Here is a 19,108-nt window from a genome sequence, read left to right as displayed (position 1 = left end):
ATCCTGCTTGAACTAATAGACTTTTAGGTAGATTTTGCTTACAAATCAATTTTCTGAAACCAAATTTTGCAACAACTCTTTTCATTTTCAAATCTTCAGTTAAAATTCGCTGAACTGAACTTAAGTTATTCTTCTTATGTCTTACATTCTTATTATTGTTCAACAATCTGTCAACGGTCTATGAACACAAGTCCTCGAGTATACTAACATTATTGTCTGCTCGGGCTGTTGATGGTAATCCAGATCAAGACTTATCATCAATTAAACATTCACCATCTTGAAAATTTAAAAAAGCAGGATTTTTCCCTCTTCAATCAATAAAAATGTATTAGCAATTCTTGATTTGAAGTGTGATTTCACTATAATTTTTTTAACCTCAAAGCTCAACATGATCCAATTCAACATTGTTTATTATTGTCAGTCACTAACTTGGCAGCAACCATTAGCATCAGTCAAACTTCAGTCAAAATTCACTGAACAAGCTCCATCTTATATTCCTGTTATTATTCAATGGTCTGTCAAGGATATGTAAGCACAAATTCCCAAATTTACTACCATTCTTGTTTGCGTGTTCTGTTGATGATTATCAAGTAAAAGAATAACAAGTCACCATTTGGAAAATTTTAAAAATATCTTGAGTGTTTCTATATCATGATTTTTGTAATCAGATTCCAACATTGAAACTGTTTCATTTCACAGTTGGATTGTTATACATTAAAGTAACAATCATTCAAATAATCAGAATATTCTAACAATTCATAAATACAAAATGCCAGGTCGACGACACAGGCGAATGAACTGCGTTATAAACACTAAGTGAAAGAACTATGTATGGTACTACACAAGCTCCACCCATGCCATCAATACTCCAACTCCAGTCTTTTTTGACACCTCATCAGTATTCCCAATTTCCTGACTCAAGTTATGACCAATACTAAATGATAATATTTAGTGCATCACAAGCATAAACCATATAATAAAATGAATCACTGCAACCTTTTATGAAATTGGTCACATTTTCAGCAAATCCTCATCACAACATTGCTGAACTAGTTGTGTACCCCCCGGAACAAGGAATCCAAGGTTAGATATGGGAAATTGGTCACCCTTTCAGCACATTCTCATCACAACATTGCTGAACTATTTGTGTACCCCCCGGAACGAGGAACCCAAGGTTAGATGTGGGAAATTGGTCACCCTTTCAGCACATTCTCATCACAACATTGCTGAACTAGTTGTGTACCCCCCGGAACAAGGAATCCAAGGTTAGATATGGGAAATTGGTCACCCTTTCAGCACATTCTCATCACAACATTGCTGAATTAGTTGTGACCAGTCATGGAAGTCATGATTAAGTGTGGTTTGTTTGGTAATCATTTATCAGGCAACACACTGGTGAGCAAAGAAATATATCTTCAACTCTTGGATCACGTTTACCTCTTTCTCCAAGTATTCCAGGTTTGATTTCTTGTCCAGAGCTATTTGGGGCATATCCTTGAAGTAGTTCCTGATCTCCAGACAGCACAGCTGCACTGCTGTATCCTGGTCTATCCTGGCACCGATCTCATGGCTTAGGTAGTCATTACGCACCTGGAAGTGCACAGTACGGATTGTGATCTCAATATTTATGCAAAAATACACAAAAACTATTCTATCTTTACAACCCATTACGTTAATTTGATTATGTATAAATACCTATATACATAATCAAATATATTATATATAATATACCTTCTTACACAAATGTGGAAAAAGTTTTAACAATGTGTAAGGTATTTGATAGTGACATTTTTACTCCCACATTCAGATACATTTTGTTGTAGAAATAGATAAGCCCTCCATAAAATAACCAATTATTATTTTAGCTATAAATAATATAAAATAACTCATTAAGTTCAATTCTTTGCCAATGAACATTGTTTCCATCCAAACATACATTAAAATTAACTAAAGAAATAAATTTATTCAAATACTTCATTCCCATTAATCCATTACAGTTAATTATGGTCGATTTTAGCAAAGTTTTACGTTGAAGACGTCTACCAACCTGTTATAGGTTCATTTTGAAAATCAAGATAATTCGGTAATCCAGGAGGAGTTAAATCCAAATTAATCTTGTTTATTCATGCTCTACTGTATATTAATTTTTTTTTTAATCCTTCAGCACATTCAACTCAATCAGCCATTTCCCAATTATTGGAAGGAAATATCTACCATGAGCACATTTTTTGATTACTTTTGTTTTTATTAAACACAATGGACAGCATAAAATCTTTGCAAAGAAATGACATAATGACTCAATCAATGCCTTGGTAGGCAATTGATAGGGGCTCTATCCAGGATGACATAGATGCATTAAATTTAATATTTTCACATTTATTTATTGTTATTATTAGTAATTTAATTATTTTCAGGTCTGACAAGAATATGTATTCTCCAAAACTTGGATGATATTTTTCATATATCTTACTCCCAATATAACCTAGTATTCCTCTTTCCTGTAGAGAAATCCTCCTCTGAAAATTGAACCAGGGGGGTCACCAGTGTCTCTGTATTTTGGAACTACTCTGAGAACAATATTCTTGAAATGTAAACCTTACAAGAGATTTGTAATAACTCTTGCACCAGATGAACCTTAACTGTCGATTGTTATGTAAGAATTAAAGTTAAAAATATAAATTCTATTACACACTATTTAACATAAGATTAAAATATCATAATCTGAAATGGTAAACATGAAATGAACATGTTTATCTTGTTGTATAGTTCAAAACTTACCCAAAACCTGGTGATGAAATGAAAATTTTACAATTTCAGTTCTTACCTGATCGTAGTAGAAATAGAAAGTGGCTTTATCTTTATCATACAAATGTTGCAGGTTTAAAGGCAGGTATCTTATCCTGAGTTCACAGTGCCATTCATTGAGTGGGTGGATCTTCTCAAACCTTTCTTGCACCTGGACACATGCAGGTAAAAATTAATTTTAATTGCTTAAATTACAGTACATTTATGTAATTTAGAGTACAAAATGTACACATAAAATACAACCATTACTTCAGATCATTTCAGATTTATACTTAATTACAGTATAAAATAGTTTCTCTCTACTAGATTTTGTATCTTTTTGGAGTTCCCACACAAGTAGTAGACGAGATGAGTTATTTGCTGAATGTCATGTGTTATGATTGCGTTGTCATTAATATTTCATGTAAACTGATCCTTGGAAAGGATAATTAATTAGTATCTTATCAGGCAGAAACATCCAAAGGATCTATAACTTGAATTGTCTTAAATCTGAATGTCCTTTACTCATGATACATCCATGCATATTTGATTTTTTTAAACTAATAATACACTAAAAGGTAAATATTACAATATGAACTTAGAATTGTGTTATCTTGACAGACCCACTACAAACAACTACTCATGGTTTACATTAAAATGTATCATTCAAGAGCAGAAATTCCATAAATTCAAATTTAAATTATTACTTTCTTCACGAAAATCTTAGCCAGAATACTTATGCATCTTGTACTTTGCTATAAACCACAGTTTTTTAAATAAACGCTACAGTAAATGTTGACATTTTAATAAATACCTAAAATTGTTTGTAAAGAAAAGGTGAGGCAGATCTCCTTTTAACCTTACTCTGCACTTATTCCAAACACTGCAGATCTGTGAGGGAGGGTTGAGAGTACTGATAAAATGCTTACTGGTTTAGGCAGGATTAATATTATCAGTAATGTGTAGGCAATGAAAAAGAACTGTTTCACACACAGTTATACACATAGTATTATCTCTCTGTTTTGCGTAATTCTCACAACACAAACTGCTGTTTTGTGGAACAATCTCTTGTATATCTCTAGAACCTGTTTTAACTGGAAGGCTTATCCTCTTCAGAGGCTCAGTAATCTCTTTATCTTATCATCCTCTGAGCTGCATAACATTGGTCCTTGTTGAAATTCAACAGACATTCCATTTCTGAACATTCATTGTATTCAACACTACATACTATATCTAACTGCTATGATTGGTATCATGTTAAGTACAGTGTAAAACTACTCTTGTTGATAAAATTACACTTTATTAACAATATAATACACCACTAGGGAAGTAATTACCGGAAGTTGATGGCATCAAATCTATTTCAGATAGAAGTTTCAAATAAGGCTGGGAAGTAAAAACTTGCTTCCAATTGATATTTATATCTAAAAATTTAGCAGTGGCATCGATCCTACAGGATAGGTCAACGATCACTATTTACAGCCTTATAATGTAATGAATTCCAAACGGAAATAGCCCTATACAGCACTAAATCTAACTTTTGTCATGTAGGAAAGTTTACAAAATGACACATTTATTTGAGCAAAAGTAACAATATTTTGGTACATGCCTGGAAACATTGATATGGACGATATTGCAGTCTAGCTTTTAACAGCAATAATTTACAGCTTGTTCATTACCGTAACTCATGAAGGATGTGTTATAGACAGACTGTATGATGCTTACACTATAGTAATGTACGCTATAACAAAAATTAAAAAAAGTTTTAGTTACAAAGATTTTGTTTTCAAATGAATTTATAGAAATAACGACTGGACTATGGAAAAATGCAATTCCTATAAAATAACTTTGAACATTATAAAAAATGGAAATTAAGGTTATAAAATGGTTAAAAAGAACTGATTATTTTGGATCTTTTTAACTGTTAATTCTATAACCGAACTTCTAATACCTGGGTCATAGTGGTATCCTGGTGTAACCAATGCATCTCCCCAGAGGCAGTGTGGTGCAGCCTCATGCCATAGCATTGCTGGTACACCCGAGGCTCTATCGCTAGTTTGCTGGTAATTGTAGATATAATGCCCTGCAACAGAAACTAACTAGTGAGAAATGTCAACAAATGGCTGACACTACTAAATTGGTTGGGATTGAAATCTACAGCTCATTCAGCTTGTGTGAGCTCAACTAGGCAACATGAAATTTACAAAATGTTCACAGCATTATGAATTATTCACTGTGATGCAACCTAAATACTCAATAATTGTAGTACAATGGTGATGCTACATTAGAAAGCTTGGTGTGTTATGACAAACTAGCTCTATTATTACTGTACAGCAAACTATTTTCTTTAAGTATTTGTATATGTATTGTAGTTTATATGTATGAGTATAAATACAGGGTGAGTCAGAAATATGATAAAATATTTTAAGACGTGATTGTAGAGCTAAAAAAAAAGAAAAAAATGTTATATAAAGGTAGGTCCGGAAACGCTCCATTAGTGAGTAATGGCTGGCGAAAGATTTTACTTTGTTTTCAGTTCACCTGGTGAAATTAAGTAATTCTGAAATGTTTTGTTCTTACTTTTTAACTAAAATAAGGTAGATTTATATGGAAAATCACCTGAAAAATCAAATAAAACCACTCTAGAGGTTGTAGTGTTAACAGTTTTTGAGAAAAAGTATGAAATTTGCCAAAAATCTAATAACAAAATTACTGTCTTAAATTTTTCATGTTCAATAACATTGTTAAACATATTGTAGAGAATTTAATTCTAAAAACAACCATAATAAGCAAAGTTAACTAAATGTGTAAAAAAGTTATGAAATTAACTCCTCACGTATTACACTACAGAGCAAACTTTACTGTTTTATAATAAGGAATGAGTATCTAATTGGTAACAGCTGGTAATAATTAATCATTTAAACAACAGCTGTTTAAACATTTTTAAATAATAAATAATCAGCTGGGCATTTATTATTAGATGACATATGTCACCTCATTGTTGAACAAAACAACAAACTGTAAAGATACTGTGTGTTTTTGTTAAGTATTTTAACCAGTTATTTTCATTCATTTTATTAGTGATTTTGTATTGTGTGGTTTGGGACGCTGCAATAGTACTGCAGCAAGACGTCTGTATCAAGAGAACTTTCCTAACCGCAGGTGTCCAAGCGCAAGATATTTTGCCACTATTTATCAACGTCTATCTGAAACAGGTTCTTTGAAGTCTTCAGAGCATAGAAGAGTTGGTTTTTAATGAAATTTCTGATTATACTGAAAAGAGCACTAGAGAATTGTCACTACAGTTCAATGTCAGCCAATCTAGTATTCAGAGAATACTACACTAGTATTCAGAGAATACTACACTAGTATTCAGAGAATACTACACTAGTATTCAGAGAATACTACACTAGTATTCAGAGAATACTACACAAGTACCAGTTACACCTATACCAATTCCAGCATGTCCAAACTCTTTTGCCACAAGACTACACTCCCCGTGTTGCTGTTTGTTGATGGCTTCTGGAAAAATGTGCTGATCCAAATTTTTTAAATACAATTTTGTTTACCAATGAGGCTCACTTTACAAGAACAGCTATCATTAACTTCCATAACAACCACACTTGGGCAGACAGAAATCATCATGCTATCAAACCTTATCGCCCACAACATCAGTTTTCAGTAAATGTTTGGGTTGGAATCTTAGCAGATCATTTAGTCGTATTTGTGCTTCCTCCCAGGCTTAATGGTGTGGTGTACTTAAACGTTTTAAGAGACAAGCTACCTAACCTGCTTGATGATGTACCTCTACATTTGTGCCAAAACATGTGGTTTATGCATGACGGGGCACTTGCGCACTACTCTCTGGCTGTTCGTGGACACCTAAATGAGAGTTTCACAAATCAATGGATAGGACGAGGTGGACCAGTTTCATGGCCAGCAAGGTCACCGGACTTAAATCCTTTGGACTTTTACCGTTGGGGAAATTTTAAAACATTAGTTTACTCTTCCCTAATAGATACCATTGAAGAACTCCGATTAAACATTTCTAATGGAATAGAAACCATTAAGCAGACACCTGGAGTTTTTGAACGGGTCTGAAACTCGACTTTAATTTCTAAAATTGGCAACCTCTGACTCATAATTTAACTGTAGCTTTCAGACAAAAATAGCTCCGTATTTAAAAAAAGTTTGTTTTACAGTATATGTCAAACAAAGCAGGGTTACAATGTATAACTGAATTGTTACATTTACCGCCATTAAGTATTCAATTTTGAGACTTGAAATATTGTATCTTCCTTAGGTGGACAAATAATTCAAACAAACTAGGTTAAGATGTTCACTACAAGCCCCAAATGTGTTTAGTTCTAGAGTTTAAAAAAATGCTACTAAATGACAAGAGGACAATGCCTCAAGCGTGTGCTATATTAATGAGACCATGGTGGCAAATGTGCAGCGGTAGTCTTAGTCAGGTAGAAACCAGTCACCACACATTTATGTTCCCAAGTCCATAATTTTTTTATTTTTTTTAATGGTAGCGAACATGTTATATAAACAAGTCATAACAAAACGTTGTCTTGTCAAGTCTGTCTTATCACGCAAAAATAAGTGTCATGTCTACAACAAACCAATAGAGAGAGACAAGTACCAAAAGAATTGGCAAATATTAAATTCTGTGTATGAATGATGAAATAAACTTCTCATGACAAGATTAGATAATAACAATAATAACATCCATTAGAACTTTAATAACATATTAAGAAATGCATTTATATATAAAGGAAGCCAATAATATTTTGAGTGCCTTAGACTAAGCTTAACATCTCTATAACATACCATGTATAACACTAGAAAAATCTGTAATGTCTAGAGTGCAGGGTAGGGTATAATATTGAAAAATATATATTCCAACTTTATTATGTGACATGAACATCACATAATGAATATATTCGGGTATCTTTGTCACTAACAGAATATGTGACAATTTATTATTAAAGTTGTTAACTTCACTGACCTTAATGTCAATAGCTTCACCACACTTGACAATATTGTAGGTGCCATTGGGGTTGAGGACCTTGAGGGTGGTAACTGAAGGTGTTGAAGACTTGTCAGGGCTGCTTGGTGTCATTGAACACTGGCCCTCCATGCCTACTCGCTCATGGCTGCAACACATAAACATCATTTTTCATTAGTCACCCTCATTTGATGATTTTGAAAAAACTTTTGTGATACAAACTAATGTTGATAGGTAACTGAAGGTGTGGAAGACTTGTCAGGGCTGCTTGGTGTCATTGAACACTGGCCCTCCATGCCTACTCGCTCATAGCTGCAACACATAAACATCACTTGTCATTAGTCACCCTCATTTGATAATGTTGAAAAAACTTTTGTGATACAAGCTAATGTTGATAAGTAACTGAAGGTATGGAAGACTTGTCAGGGTTGCTTGGTGTCATTGAACACTGGCCCCCATGCCTACTGGAGGATCAGTGCTGTTATTATGTTGGCATCAGCAACATAATATAACACCACTTGTCATTAGTCACCCTTACGTAATGATGTTGAGTAAGGGTGACTTAACTATTTGCACATGGCACACATACCACTTATAGGCACCCTTGTGACAATGTTGATAAGAATTAGGTAAGACGCATCTTTATAGTGATAGTTAATGGCTTTATATGATTACACCACATCAATACCTGCCTTACCCATTATAAATTAACATATCTATCAGTTAACTAATGTCATATGCCTGTAACCCAAGTACCAATAACTAAAATCTCCATATTATGGGGCTTACGATTAAGTTACTCACAGTTTAATACCAAAACGAGAATTCCGCAGAATGGCAGTTAATCTGGAGGCCATTGTCGAGGGTAAACCAGCTGTTAAAATGATGATTACTGCTGCTGGCAGGTTCCCACAGTTCTTAACCCAGTTGCTGCGGTGCAGTTCTTGTCTGTACAAGTCGCAGGTGTCCCGTCTCGTGCTGGAACACCGCGCGATTCTCACGACCTTCCTTCGTTGTACTTGTTAGTTACCGTCGTTATCGCTTCATTAGCGAAGCCCACTGTATGCCGTTATCGTCCGGTAAGTGTTAAACTCTTCATCATAAAACCCGAGTACGTTGTAAAACCGGCAATTATTCGACGTCGCACACTGTAAGTTATCATAATTGGGTTTAAATGGACGTTTTTCCTCCATAACTCCTTTTTAATTCAGCATAAAATTTAAATGTAAAAATGGCTGAAAATAATAAAATATACTGTGTTGTAAAATGAGAAAAACAATAAGTATGTTCAATAGTTAGTTATCTTCTGAAATCGGAGAAGATTAGAAGAGAAGGAAGAAGGTAAAAAGAAAAAAAATACCGAATCCCAAAATAATACACCCAAGTACTTACTCTGTGCCAGGATTTGTCTGATGAGTGGATGAGGTATTTCCTAGCTACTAGCTCCGGATCGACTGTTCCTAGCAAGAGGCAACATTTAAAATGCACAATTACCAATAACAACAAATGAATTCGTAGTTTTTTTAGAAGTACGAACAATGTTACTGTTAACCCACCGAAAGCTTTTACAACATCAAATCCCATTTATTTACCATCCAGTAACGACAGGGCATTGATATTAATTACAAGGATCCATCTAATCAAAGGGATGCAAAGAAAATTCCAATATGGTGATTTGTATTTAAAGCATCCTCAAATTCCGACCTCTAGTAATACTTGAATTACAAGACTACACATCAGCCGTTAGATCCAAGTTTAGTACAAAACCACTCTCAGCTAGCTAATTTCTCGTAATACCACAAACCCTTATCCTTCCGTATCATCCATTGTTATTGATTCAATTTATAGAAAGATTTTCAAAGATTCTAATCGAGCCGTTAACGATTGCATCACATTCAGAATTTATTTTCTCGATAGAATTGAGCGTGATTAGTAGGGTTATCGACCGATGATTACATTAATATCTATTCTCGACTTCTTCTAAATTGGTTGATGTATCAATTACTCTCCCCAGTTGATGACAATTAAAGATGACAGATCTGACGACTAAGATTAAAGCCGCATCTCGACAACAACCCCTCTATACAGTTGTTCGTTAGTCTCGACGACCCAGTTTATCCTGGTACCATGGAACAAACAGAGCAACGTGCTTAAATCCCACTAATGAATTAAATCCCTAAGAAAATAATCTTAATTTGATACGACATCTAGCCAAATTAAAAAAAAAACTTATTTACTCAAATCTAATAATACTGTTTCCTCATATTGAGGCTCGGTGCCTCAAATACTTAAAAAAACATACTCGTACATTCATACTTAAGAAGAAAGTTCCACATTAGGTAACCCATCGAATTCACTCAGTCTATATACAACACTTTCGTGTTTTGTATTTGTTCAGTTATTTTCTCCTGTATATTAGAATGTAAAACCAATGAACCAAAAGCGAAGCATTTATTGTCACTTTAATGAAGTTCTTCATATTTGAACATTTCAGCGAATTTATGTTGTGAAACGGTTGAAGTATAGATATTCCAATAAATATATTAGTAATACTAGATCTTTTGGTAACCAGACCCAAGACAAAATGACGGTTTTGAATTTTTACAGTAGTTTATGTACTGAAATTCTGTTACATATCAAATTATTATTCATTAGAAAATACCATTCACTCAAATTTATACTTTTTATTTTTCCCACCAACTCTCTCAATTTAACTTGAAATAAAACTAATAAATCTAGATACATGTACATAATTGGATTCAATTTATTAAATCACAATATTGTATTTTATGTTAAATATTTTACAATAACTATTTCATTAGTGTTCTTTCCACGGCAGCGCAGGGTATACAGGATATCTATCTCGACCAATAGGATTAAATAGTAACCATAAATAAGAAGAAAGTAGTTAGCCAGATTACAGTATAATATAGATTGTTAAATGGTGGTTCCAGATTTTATTAAATTTACTTTTAGTGAAAATTCAATGTTAACTTTGTGCAAAAATTAGGGAAGAAGTCACAGTTCAATTGCACAACTAACTGATGAGTTATATTGTGGATTAGGTTGGTTAAGAAATACGAAATGGATTTTTTTTACGAAATTTGTTTTAATTAGTGTACACATTCTACACTTATTTCATTTCTTTATGAATTAAGTTTCTTGACGATTTCTTTAAAATTTTTAAGTTTTCCAAATTGGTTACTGGCAAAAATGACCTAGCTGAATAGTAAGTACTTACTCTATAACATATATGTTTTTTACTTCTGAGATACCTTGCCAAATATAAATAAACAAACAAGCAAACCTCAACTTCTCCTTATAATTAGAAAATAAGCTGTAGTTGTCAATGAAATAATTTTTATATCCAGAACTAAATTTTAAATATATGTAGAACATATTGTTATAAGATTGTGATTTCCTGCGTTGTATGAAAGTGTGTTAGTACTCTCTGTATGTTTTGTGTTAATAACTTGTCATTGTGTTAAATTTTGTGAATACATTTATTGTATTAATATTATAAATTAATACAAACAAATTCTAATAAATAAGTAAATCAATATTAACACCTATAATAAAAGTTGTATAATACGCATGATGTAAAAAATGCATAACCTTATCTCCAATCAATTTTCCTCGGTCTAGTTACAAAAAATGTCCAGAATATACTAATATACTCTAAATATATAAAAATGGTTCTGGAGTACCATAATAAAAATGTATATTATCCTGTCCGCAGTCAAGGGCTGTGGTTAGTACAGTTTTTAATGACAACTGAACTGGAGGCCGCTGGCACCATCCATAGATACTCCACTCTTGAGGTCTTAGAGGAATGTCCCCCTCTATCGCGTTTTACAAAGTAAACTGACCATGTGATAACAATGAATTGAAATACAAATTGTCCTAAAATTACTTTTACATTTTTAATTTGTTACGCAAATTGACTAAACAAGAATAATCTTCAGATCAACTTAATTAAACTATATTTAAAATTCACACGTGCAAAACAACACATTTTAATTTTTTCTTACTGAAATCGACTAATTACTGAACAGTAATCTTGCTATGGTGTACATTAGATCATACCCTAAACATGAAAATCGAAATGAACCTCTTAATTAAAACCATTTTGCAACGTACACTGATTCAGATAAAATTAGATGTTCACGGTGCAAGAAGGAGAGTATAGGAAGGAGGGAGGTGATAAAACGCTTCAGCGACACTCCACAATGGCTACAGCTAATAACTCGGTTAACCTTTGAGCACGGCCTTTCTTGTTGGAGAGCGGTTAACATTCCAGCCACCTCCCCCCACCCCTCACTTTCGTGATCAACTGATGTTTATTAATAGCAATGACAAAGAACGACAGAGAGACAGGCAGGCTGGGTCAGCAGGTGGTTCTCCTTCGACTTCTGAATCAGGCTTAAGTCAGCTGGGTCGGCACGGCACGGACGCGGCAAGGTAATTTAAATTTTCAAAAGTGACTTACATTTACTTATGTTGCTGCTTAAGGCGGGACTGGCGGCAAGTGAGTACTGACATCTGCCACCGATAGAAAAGTGGTGTTCCTGGTCAATGATCAGGGCATAAACGCATTATCTTTCTTTCTTGAAGGTCTTCATACTCCAGGGGCCAGTAATCAGCTGTTGCGAGCAGGTGACCCCAACAATGAGTCAGTCAGGCGGCGGGCGCGCCATGCCTTCTGGCGATGTCAGGACGTGGCGAGGTGACGCAACCTAATGGCCCTACTTATCACCAGAAAGACACTATCGTATCACAACATCAGAGTTCCCTGTCCATCAACCGCTACTGACATCGGATACTCCACTGTGGTCTATTCGTGAACAAATTTGTTGGCAAGGCATGACATGCCATTTGTAAAAAACTTGAGCTTATAGTTCAACTGTAGTTTTTTGAAACAGAAGTACTGTACTTACAACCCCACCCATAATGGCAATCCCCAGCATGTGCTAGATTTATTTCATACCTCATTTTGAGTGCTACTTTATATTTTTATCAATTTACTTTACTGTTTGCACACAGAAATCATTTGGTTGTTAATTTGCACTGTAAGACCTATCTATAAACGCATCGATCTTTCCGATATTTAAAGATATCTTATCCGAAGAATGACAAAAAAACCGCGTTACATAAACCTAAGCAGCATTGTGTTGAAACCCTCCAGCTAAATAATAGAGCGATTTCCCAATTAAATGACAAGTGACGACTTCAATACACACAATGATCGACTGACAACCCCGTAACACGGCGCGACCCTGTCGACCTCGGCCTTCGGCGCCGATTGTTCCTTCTCACAACCTCTTACTGGCACAGCTGTCTTTGCTTATTAAATTATACTGTAATGTTGAGTTCAGTCAAAAACGAAGTCGTCCAAGTTTATGAGCGTTTTACACATATGTTCTGATATTCATGTCAGAGAAACTTTCGTTAAGAGAATCGGAGAATATGTAAACGTAAAAACTTGTTTCATTGTTATACTGTAATGTTGAGTTCAGTCAAAAACGAAGTCGTCCAAGTTTATGAGCGTTTTACACATATGTTCTGATATTCATGTCAGAGAAACTTTCGTTAAGAGAATCGGAGAATATGTAAACGTAAAAACTTGTTTCATTGTTATACTGTAGATGTTGAGTTCAGTCAAAAACGAAGTCGTCCAAGTTTATGAGCGTTTTACACATATGTTCTGATATTCATGTCAGAGAAACTTTCGTTAAGAGAATCGGAGAATATGTAAACGTAAAAACTTGTTTCATTGTTATACTGTAGATGTTGAGTTCAGTCAAAAACGAAGTCGTCTAAGTTTATGAGCGTTTTACACATATGTTCTGATATTCATGTCAGAGAAACTTTCGTTAAGAGAATCGGAGAATATGTAAACGTAAAAACTTGTTTCATTGTTATACTGTAGATGTCGAGTTCAGTCAAAAACGAAGTCGTCTAAGTTTATGAGCGTTTTACACATATGTTCTGATATTCATGTCAGAGAAACTTTCGTTAAGAGAATCGGAGAATATGTAAACGTAAAAACTTGTTTCATTGTTATACTGCAGATGTACAACAATTTTACCTTTGACAAAAATCTAATGGATTAGAGCAAAACCGTGGATAAATGACATTGATATATAAAAAAACGACTACATTCCTAATTAACCTTAAACTAATAAACCAAGTGGTAAATTTTAGTCCGAAATTAGCAACAGAGGTGTGGGAATATTTACAGTTCAGAATGAGATGTACTGGCGGGACTCGAGCGGGTCTGGGGGCGACGAGTGACGCGAGACCATGGCCCGTGGGCGAGAGCCGCCAACACCTCGCCGATGTTGCGATAGCACCGGCCTCCTATACCGGTGATACATGGTACTGCAAGTTGCGGTTTACTGTCTACAGTCTACACTCCACAGACTGGGTCTAAACGCGATTGGCCACATTGCATAAGCAATCAGTCATCCTCCTTTATCGGCACAAGGTGTTCAAGGACGTGCATTATTAAGCATGCAAATAATAAATGTATGTTTGATGTTTTACGTATGAGTCGCATATAAAAGGCCGCGGAAGTAATCACAACGCACTTACAATAAATTAAACATCGCTTACCACTTCATCTTACGATAGTGTAGGTAGCACCTAGCGCGGAAAGAACAGAACGTTGGGTGATAAGTACAAGATATCATCCCTCTCCCTCACCCACTGTGAAAACCGATGGATAATTTTATCAAAATGGAGAGCGACGTTTGATTACTCTTAGGTCACATTTACAATTATGAAATATCTTTTTATTTTCAATTTCCGTCAAACGGACTTCACCGCATTTAAGAAAAATGTTTAATATACAACAAAATTATATATTAAATTAAAACATATCGTTAACAAATAATAAAGTGTTAAAATGTGAACATATTTTTATCAGTTGGTTTAAAAGTCCGAGAATCTCGGCACACGAAGTGTTTATCAAGCCATCGCGATAGCGGCGAAGTCCTGAAGCTCTCAGGATCGCCGACCAAGATTCTCACAGTAGCGAGAGCTGACTAAGGGGCTCCAAGATAAGGCGATAGGTCAGCGGCTCCTACCGGAAATGATAAGAGCGAGTGGGTGTCCACATCCGGTCAGCGTAGTGGGCGAGACTAGACAGCGCGTCTCCTGCTGCGCCAGTAGACACACACTAGACTACAGACAGTGTGAGTATCACAAATGAGGACTTGTTGCAAACTTTACAGTCTATGGATGAACTGAGAATACTGCTTTATTTACAATTACCCATCAGTGCTTTACAGAACTGTGAGAATTGAAAGAACGTTTTCAGAATAAGGCATCACGCAAGACCAAACAAGGGCTTCCAAGTGAATTTTAAGCACAGGATTGTTGAAACAAAACACAACTGTCCTTCGAAGTCAATAATGTAATTACCTCCAACCCCAATGATCACTGGTGACGACTTACCTCTTAGGTGGTTGCTGGAACCTCCACGTGTTGGACTTGGGGAAACCCCCGGCACTGACTTGGTTCTGGCTGCATCTGAGGGAACACAGCAGCTTAGAAGCGACCAGCTTGCCGTGATAACTATGAGGTCTCTTAGGCAGATTCCGCTCCCGTTCCTGCACCAGTTGGCAACGTCGCATCGCTCCTGAGGACGCTTTCCGACCGCTTACAAGCTCCAGCATTATGTCACTTACGGCACTCACGTGTCTTCCCGTCACTGGTGGCCTTCACTTGGGTCATCACTTGTCACCTGGCTTTTGGACCTCACCTGTGGCGATTGCCCATGTTTAACCCATTTGTTATAAAGCCCAACACACTGTCACGCTGATCTCTTGACGTTTCCACATAATTACAGCGTAATTTACTCCTTGTAAATTTAAAATAATAAATCAGATAAAATCATGCAAATTCAATTTCCAGTATCATTGTGTGTGTCAGCCCTTTCTTAATCAAAATATACCATTCAGGCGTAATGTTACTGTTCGTTATAGTACAGACGAATGCCTTATGAGATCTTCATCTTTCCTTCATTGACTTAATCCTGTAAACTCAACGGCAATAAGACAACTTTGAGTTCCAAAAAGATCTTACATCAACGGCACTAAGAGAGCAAGCCTCAACATGTTTTATACTTTAGCTTATTATAGTTCAATTACTATATTTTCCAAGTTACGTTTGTTCGTATAGTAATTCCCTTATATACGCATGAAGATAAAGATAGTACAACAAGCAATTCTAACCCATACAGAAACAAAATCAGTATCCCGATTAAATTTTAACTTAGTAATACACAATACAGAAAATATTTTGTTGACTCAAGGAATCTATTGGACAGAAAAACCAAATCCTATTAAATGGTTCTTGACTGTTTTCAGACTTTATATGGAAAACCTATATAGAGGCTTTAAAGAGTTAACACCGTTACATTCCATCTCTTACAGTCCTCAACTTTGTCTGGAGGACGCTGAAGGTTTTCTAAGAGGATGTCCATCAGGTACCGAGATACAAGTAATGAGAGAGGCACAACGGCGTAGTCAGCGGGAACGAATCGAGCGTGTCTTGCAAAGCAAATCCGCTATTGGATGTCACGGTCCGGCCCGCGCGACAGGCAAGACAATCGCCGGACATCCTACCGAGATACGGGCCACCAGCGGACTCTACTAGCTAACTGAGTCGTCAACATTTGCGTGCTTCGCATGAGAACCTACTTCCTTGGGTGGGACATCCCTATAGCTAACATTTACCGAGATACGGGCCACCAGCGGACTCTACTAACTAACTGAGTCGTCAACATTTGCGTACTTCGCATAAGAACCTACTTCCTTGGGTGGGACATCCCTATAGCTAACATTTACCGAGATACGGGCCACCAGCGGACTCTACTAGCTAACTGAGTCGTCAACATTTGCGTGCTTCGCATGAGAACCTACTTCCTTGGGTGGGACATCCCTATAGCTAAAGTTTTACCGAGATACAGGCCACCAGCGGGCTCTACTGGCTAACTGAGTCGTCAACATTTGCGTGCTTCGCATGAGAACCTATTCCTTGGGTGGGACATCCCTATAGCTAAAGTTTTACCGAGATACAGGCCACCAGCGGATTCTACTAGCAAACTTAGTCGTCAACATTTGCGTACTTCGCATAAGAACCTACTTCCTTGGGTGGGACATCCCTATAGCTAACATTTACCGAGATACGGGCCACCAGCGGACTCTACTAGCTAACTGAGTCGTCAACATTTGCGTGCTTCGCATGAGAACCTACTTCCTTGGGTGGGACATCCCTATAGCTAACATTTACCGAGATACGGGCCACCAGCGGACTCTACTAGCTAACTGAGTTGTCAACATTTGCGTGCTTCGCATGAGAACCTACTTCCTTGGGTGGGACATCCCTATAGCTAAAGTTTTACCGAGATACAGGCCACCAGCGGGCTCTACTGGCTAACTGAGTCGTCAACATTTGCGTGCTTCGCATGAGAACCTATTCCTTGGGTGGGACATTCCTATAGCTAAAGTTTTACCGAGATACAGGCCACCAGCGGATTCTACTAGCAAACTTAGTCGTCAACATTTGCGTACTTCGCATGAGAACCTACTTCCTTGGGTGGGACATCCCTATAGCTAAAGTTTTACCGAGATACAGGCCACCAGCGGGCTCTACTGGCTAACTGAGTCGTCAACATTTGCGTGCTTCGCATGAGAACCTACTACCTTGGGTGGGACATCCCTATAGCTAAAGTTTTACCGAGATACAGGCCACCAGCGGACTCTACTGGCTGACTGAGTCGTCAACATTTGCGTGCTTCGCATGAGAACCTACTTCCTTGGGTGGGACATCCCTACAGCTAACATTTTACCGAGATACGGGCCACCATCGGACTCTACTAGCTAACTGAGTCGTCAACATTTACATGTTTGCCATGAGAACTTACTTCCATGGGTGGGACTCACTGTAGCTAACTTTTACCGAGATACAGGCCACCATCACAAAAGTTTTGTCTGAAGAAGATAGCCTTCCTATCAAAAGGCCTCACAAAAATACAAGTTTTAAATATAGGTTTATGTGTATAAATGTATTTAAGATAACAGGACTGTTAAATCAAAAGTTAGGAAATAAAACCCTTTAAATTTAAAGGATGTGTAACTCCCTTTAGTTATTTTTGAAATATGCGTACATACTGTAAAAGATTCATATTCTTATCATCAGCCGTTTGTCTTTGGACCTGACTTCAGGATGTCAACACTTTTTTTGCCTTCGGGATGGTTGACATTACTAACAATACTCAACCGAAAAACAATGGCACCACTTTAACCTCCGCCTAATCAGCGAGGAACATGTCAATCTCACTGGAACTTAATGATATTTTGACCGTTTTTGACCCCAGGCCTCAGCTCACGAGTAGAGTAGATGGATGTCGTGGACGGCTAAGGTATATAATTAGTGCCTTTGTAATACCTACTCTGTACAACAATCACTGTTGGTAACACAAATTCTAGACCTTCACTACCATTCTTCAGTATTTTCAAAATGTGGTTGATTCTTCATACAGTAACCGTTGAGGCATAAATTTATCGATCAGTGCTTTTATAAATATTTAATAAATAGAAATCAGTTCACAAATTAAGTATATAAACTACGAGTAAATTACAATTTAGTCAATACAATATTAAATAAATGCGATATCGATACCATGCCCTAATAATAAGTTATAACTACAAGTCCCTGACACTGTAGTAGCGAATCACTACACTTGGTTTTAACATTTTCATACAACTGTAGTTTCTGTTCTATGAGATTCGGTAAAGCCTTGATATTATTAGAGCCTTTATCCCATTTACCCCTATAAAAAGCTTTCCATAAAAACATGTTGGTTTAACGAAGAGGAATTTAGTGTTCATGAATCGTAATAGATATTTCATTGCTTTGAATGAAATCAAACAAAAGAGACGTTATCGAAGATAGTTTGAATATAAAAATACATATACGGAAAGAAATGTAAGAACTTTGTTTTTCTGGACTTAAAAAAGTCTGAGCTTTTCAACCAGTTTTAAACACCTACATTTGGAGTTTGAAAACTAGCTCAGTACAGCGACTATTGCTTGTTCTCGTTGAGGAACTTTAGGTGAGTGTGAAACTAAGTAAAATCCGGCAAGACTGCCAGAGGCAATATCGATAAATGGGATAAAACCCGTAAAAGGGAGTATTCTGGAACTTGTCTTCATGCAGATAATGTCGATAACGTCGATGATGCATAAATATTCCGGAAGTCGGCTTCCTCCAGATGATATTGATAGCTTGGATAGAATCCGT

At 36.3% G+C, this 19,108-nt stretch overlaps 1 protein-coding gene across 7 annotated transcripts in view; it reads right to left on the bottom strand.

Annotated features, from left to right (window-relative positions):
* LOC124365295 (focal adhesion kinase 1) overlaps positions 1-19,108 on the bottom strand; it is a 173,040-nt gene that overhangs the window by 47,320 nt on the left and 106,612 nt on the right. For 4 of the 7 annotated variants that reach the window (XM_046821285.1, XM_046821302.1, XM_046821289.1 and 1 more), the window contains 4 exons: positions 7,799-7,946; positions 4,736-4,867; positions 2,825-2,956; positions 1,438-1,590 (listed from right to left, as the gene is read on the bottom strand). In XM_046821285.1, the coding sequence (XP_046677241.1) occupies positions 1,438-1,590; positions 2,825-2,956; positions 4,736-4,867; positions 7,799-7,946 (565 nt within the window). Of the gene's footprint in view, positions 1-1,437; positions 1,591-2,824; positions 2,957-4,735; positions 4,868-7,798; positions 7,947-15,256; positions 15,564-19,108 lie in introns of all 7 variants that reach the window. The other 3 variants (XM_046821266.1, XM_046821280.1, XM_046821273.1) reach the window with 1 other exon arrangement.

The sequence above is a fragment of the Homalodisca vitripennis genome, chromosome 1 (assembly GCF_021130785.1).
Source record: "Homalodisca vitripennis isolate AUS2020 chromosome 1, UT_GWSS_2.1, whole genome shotgun sequence".
In the NCBI taxonomy this organism is placed as follows: domain Eukaryota; kingdom Metazoa; phylum Arthropoda; class Insecta; order Hemiptera; family Cicadellidae; genus Homalodisca; species Homalodisca vitripennis.
This window is presented reverse-complemented; position numbering and strand designations above follow the sequence as displayed.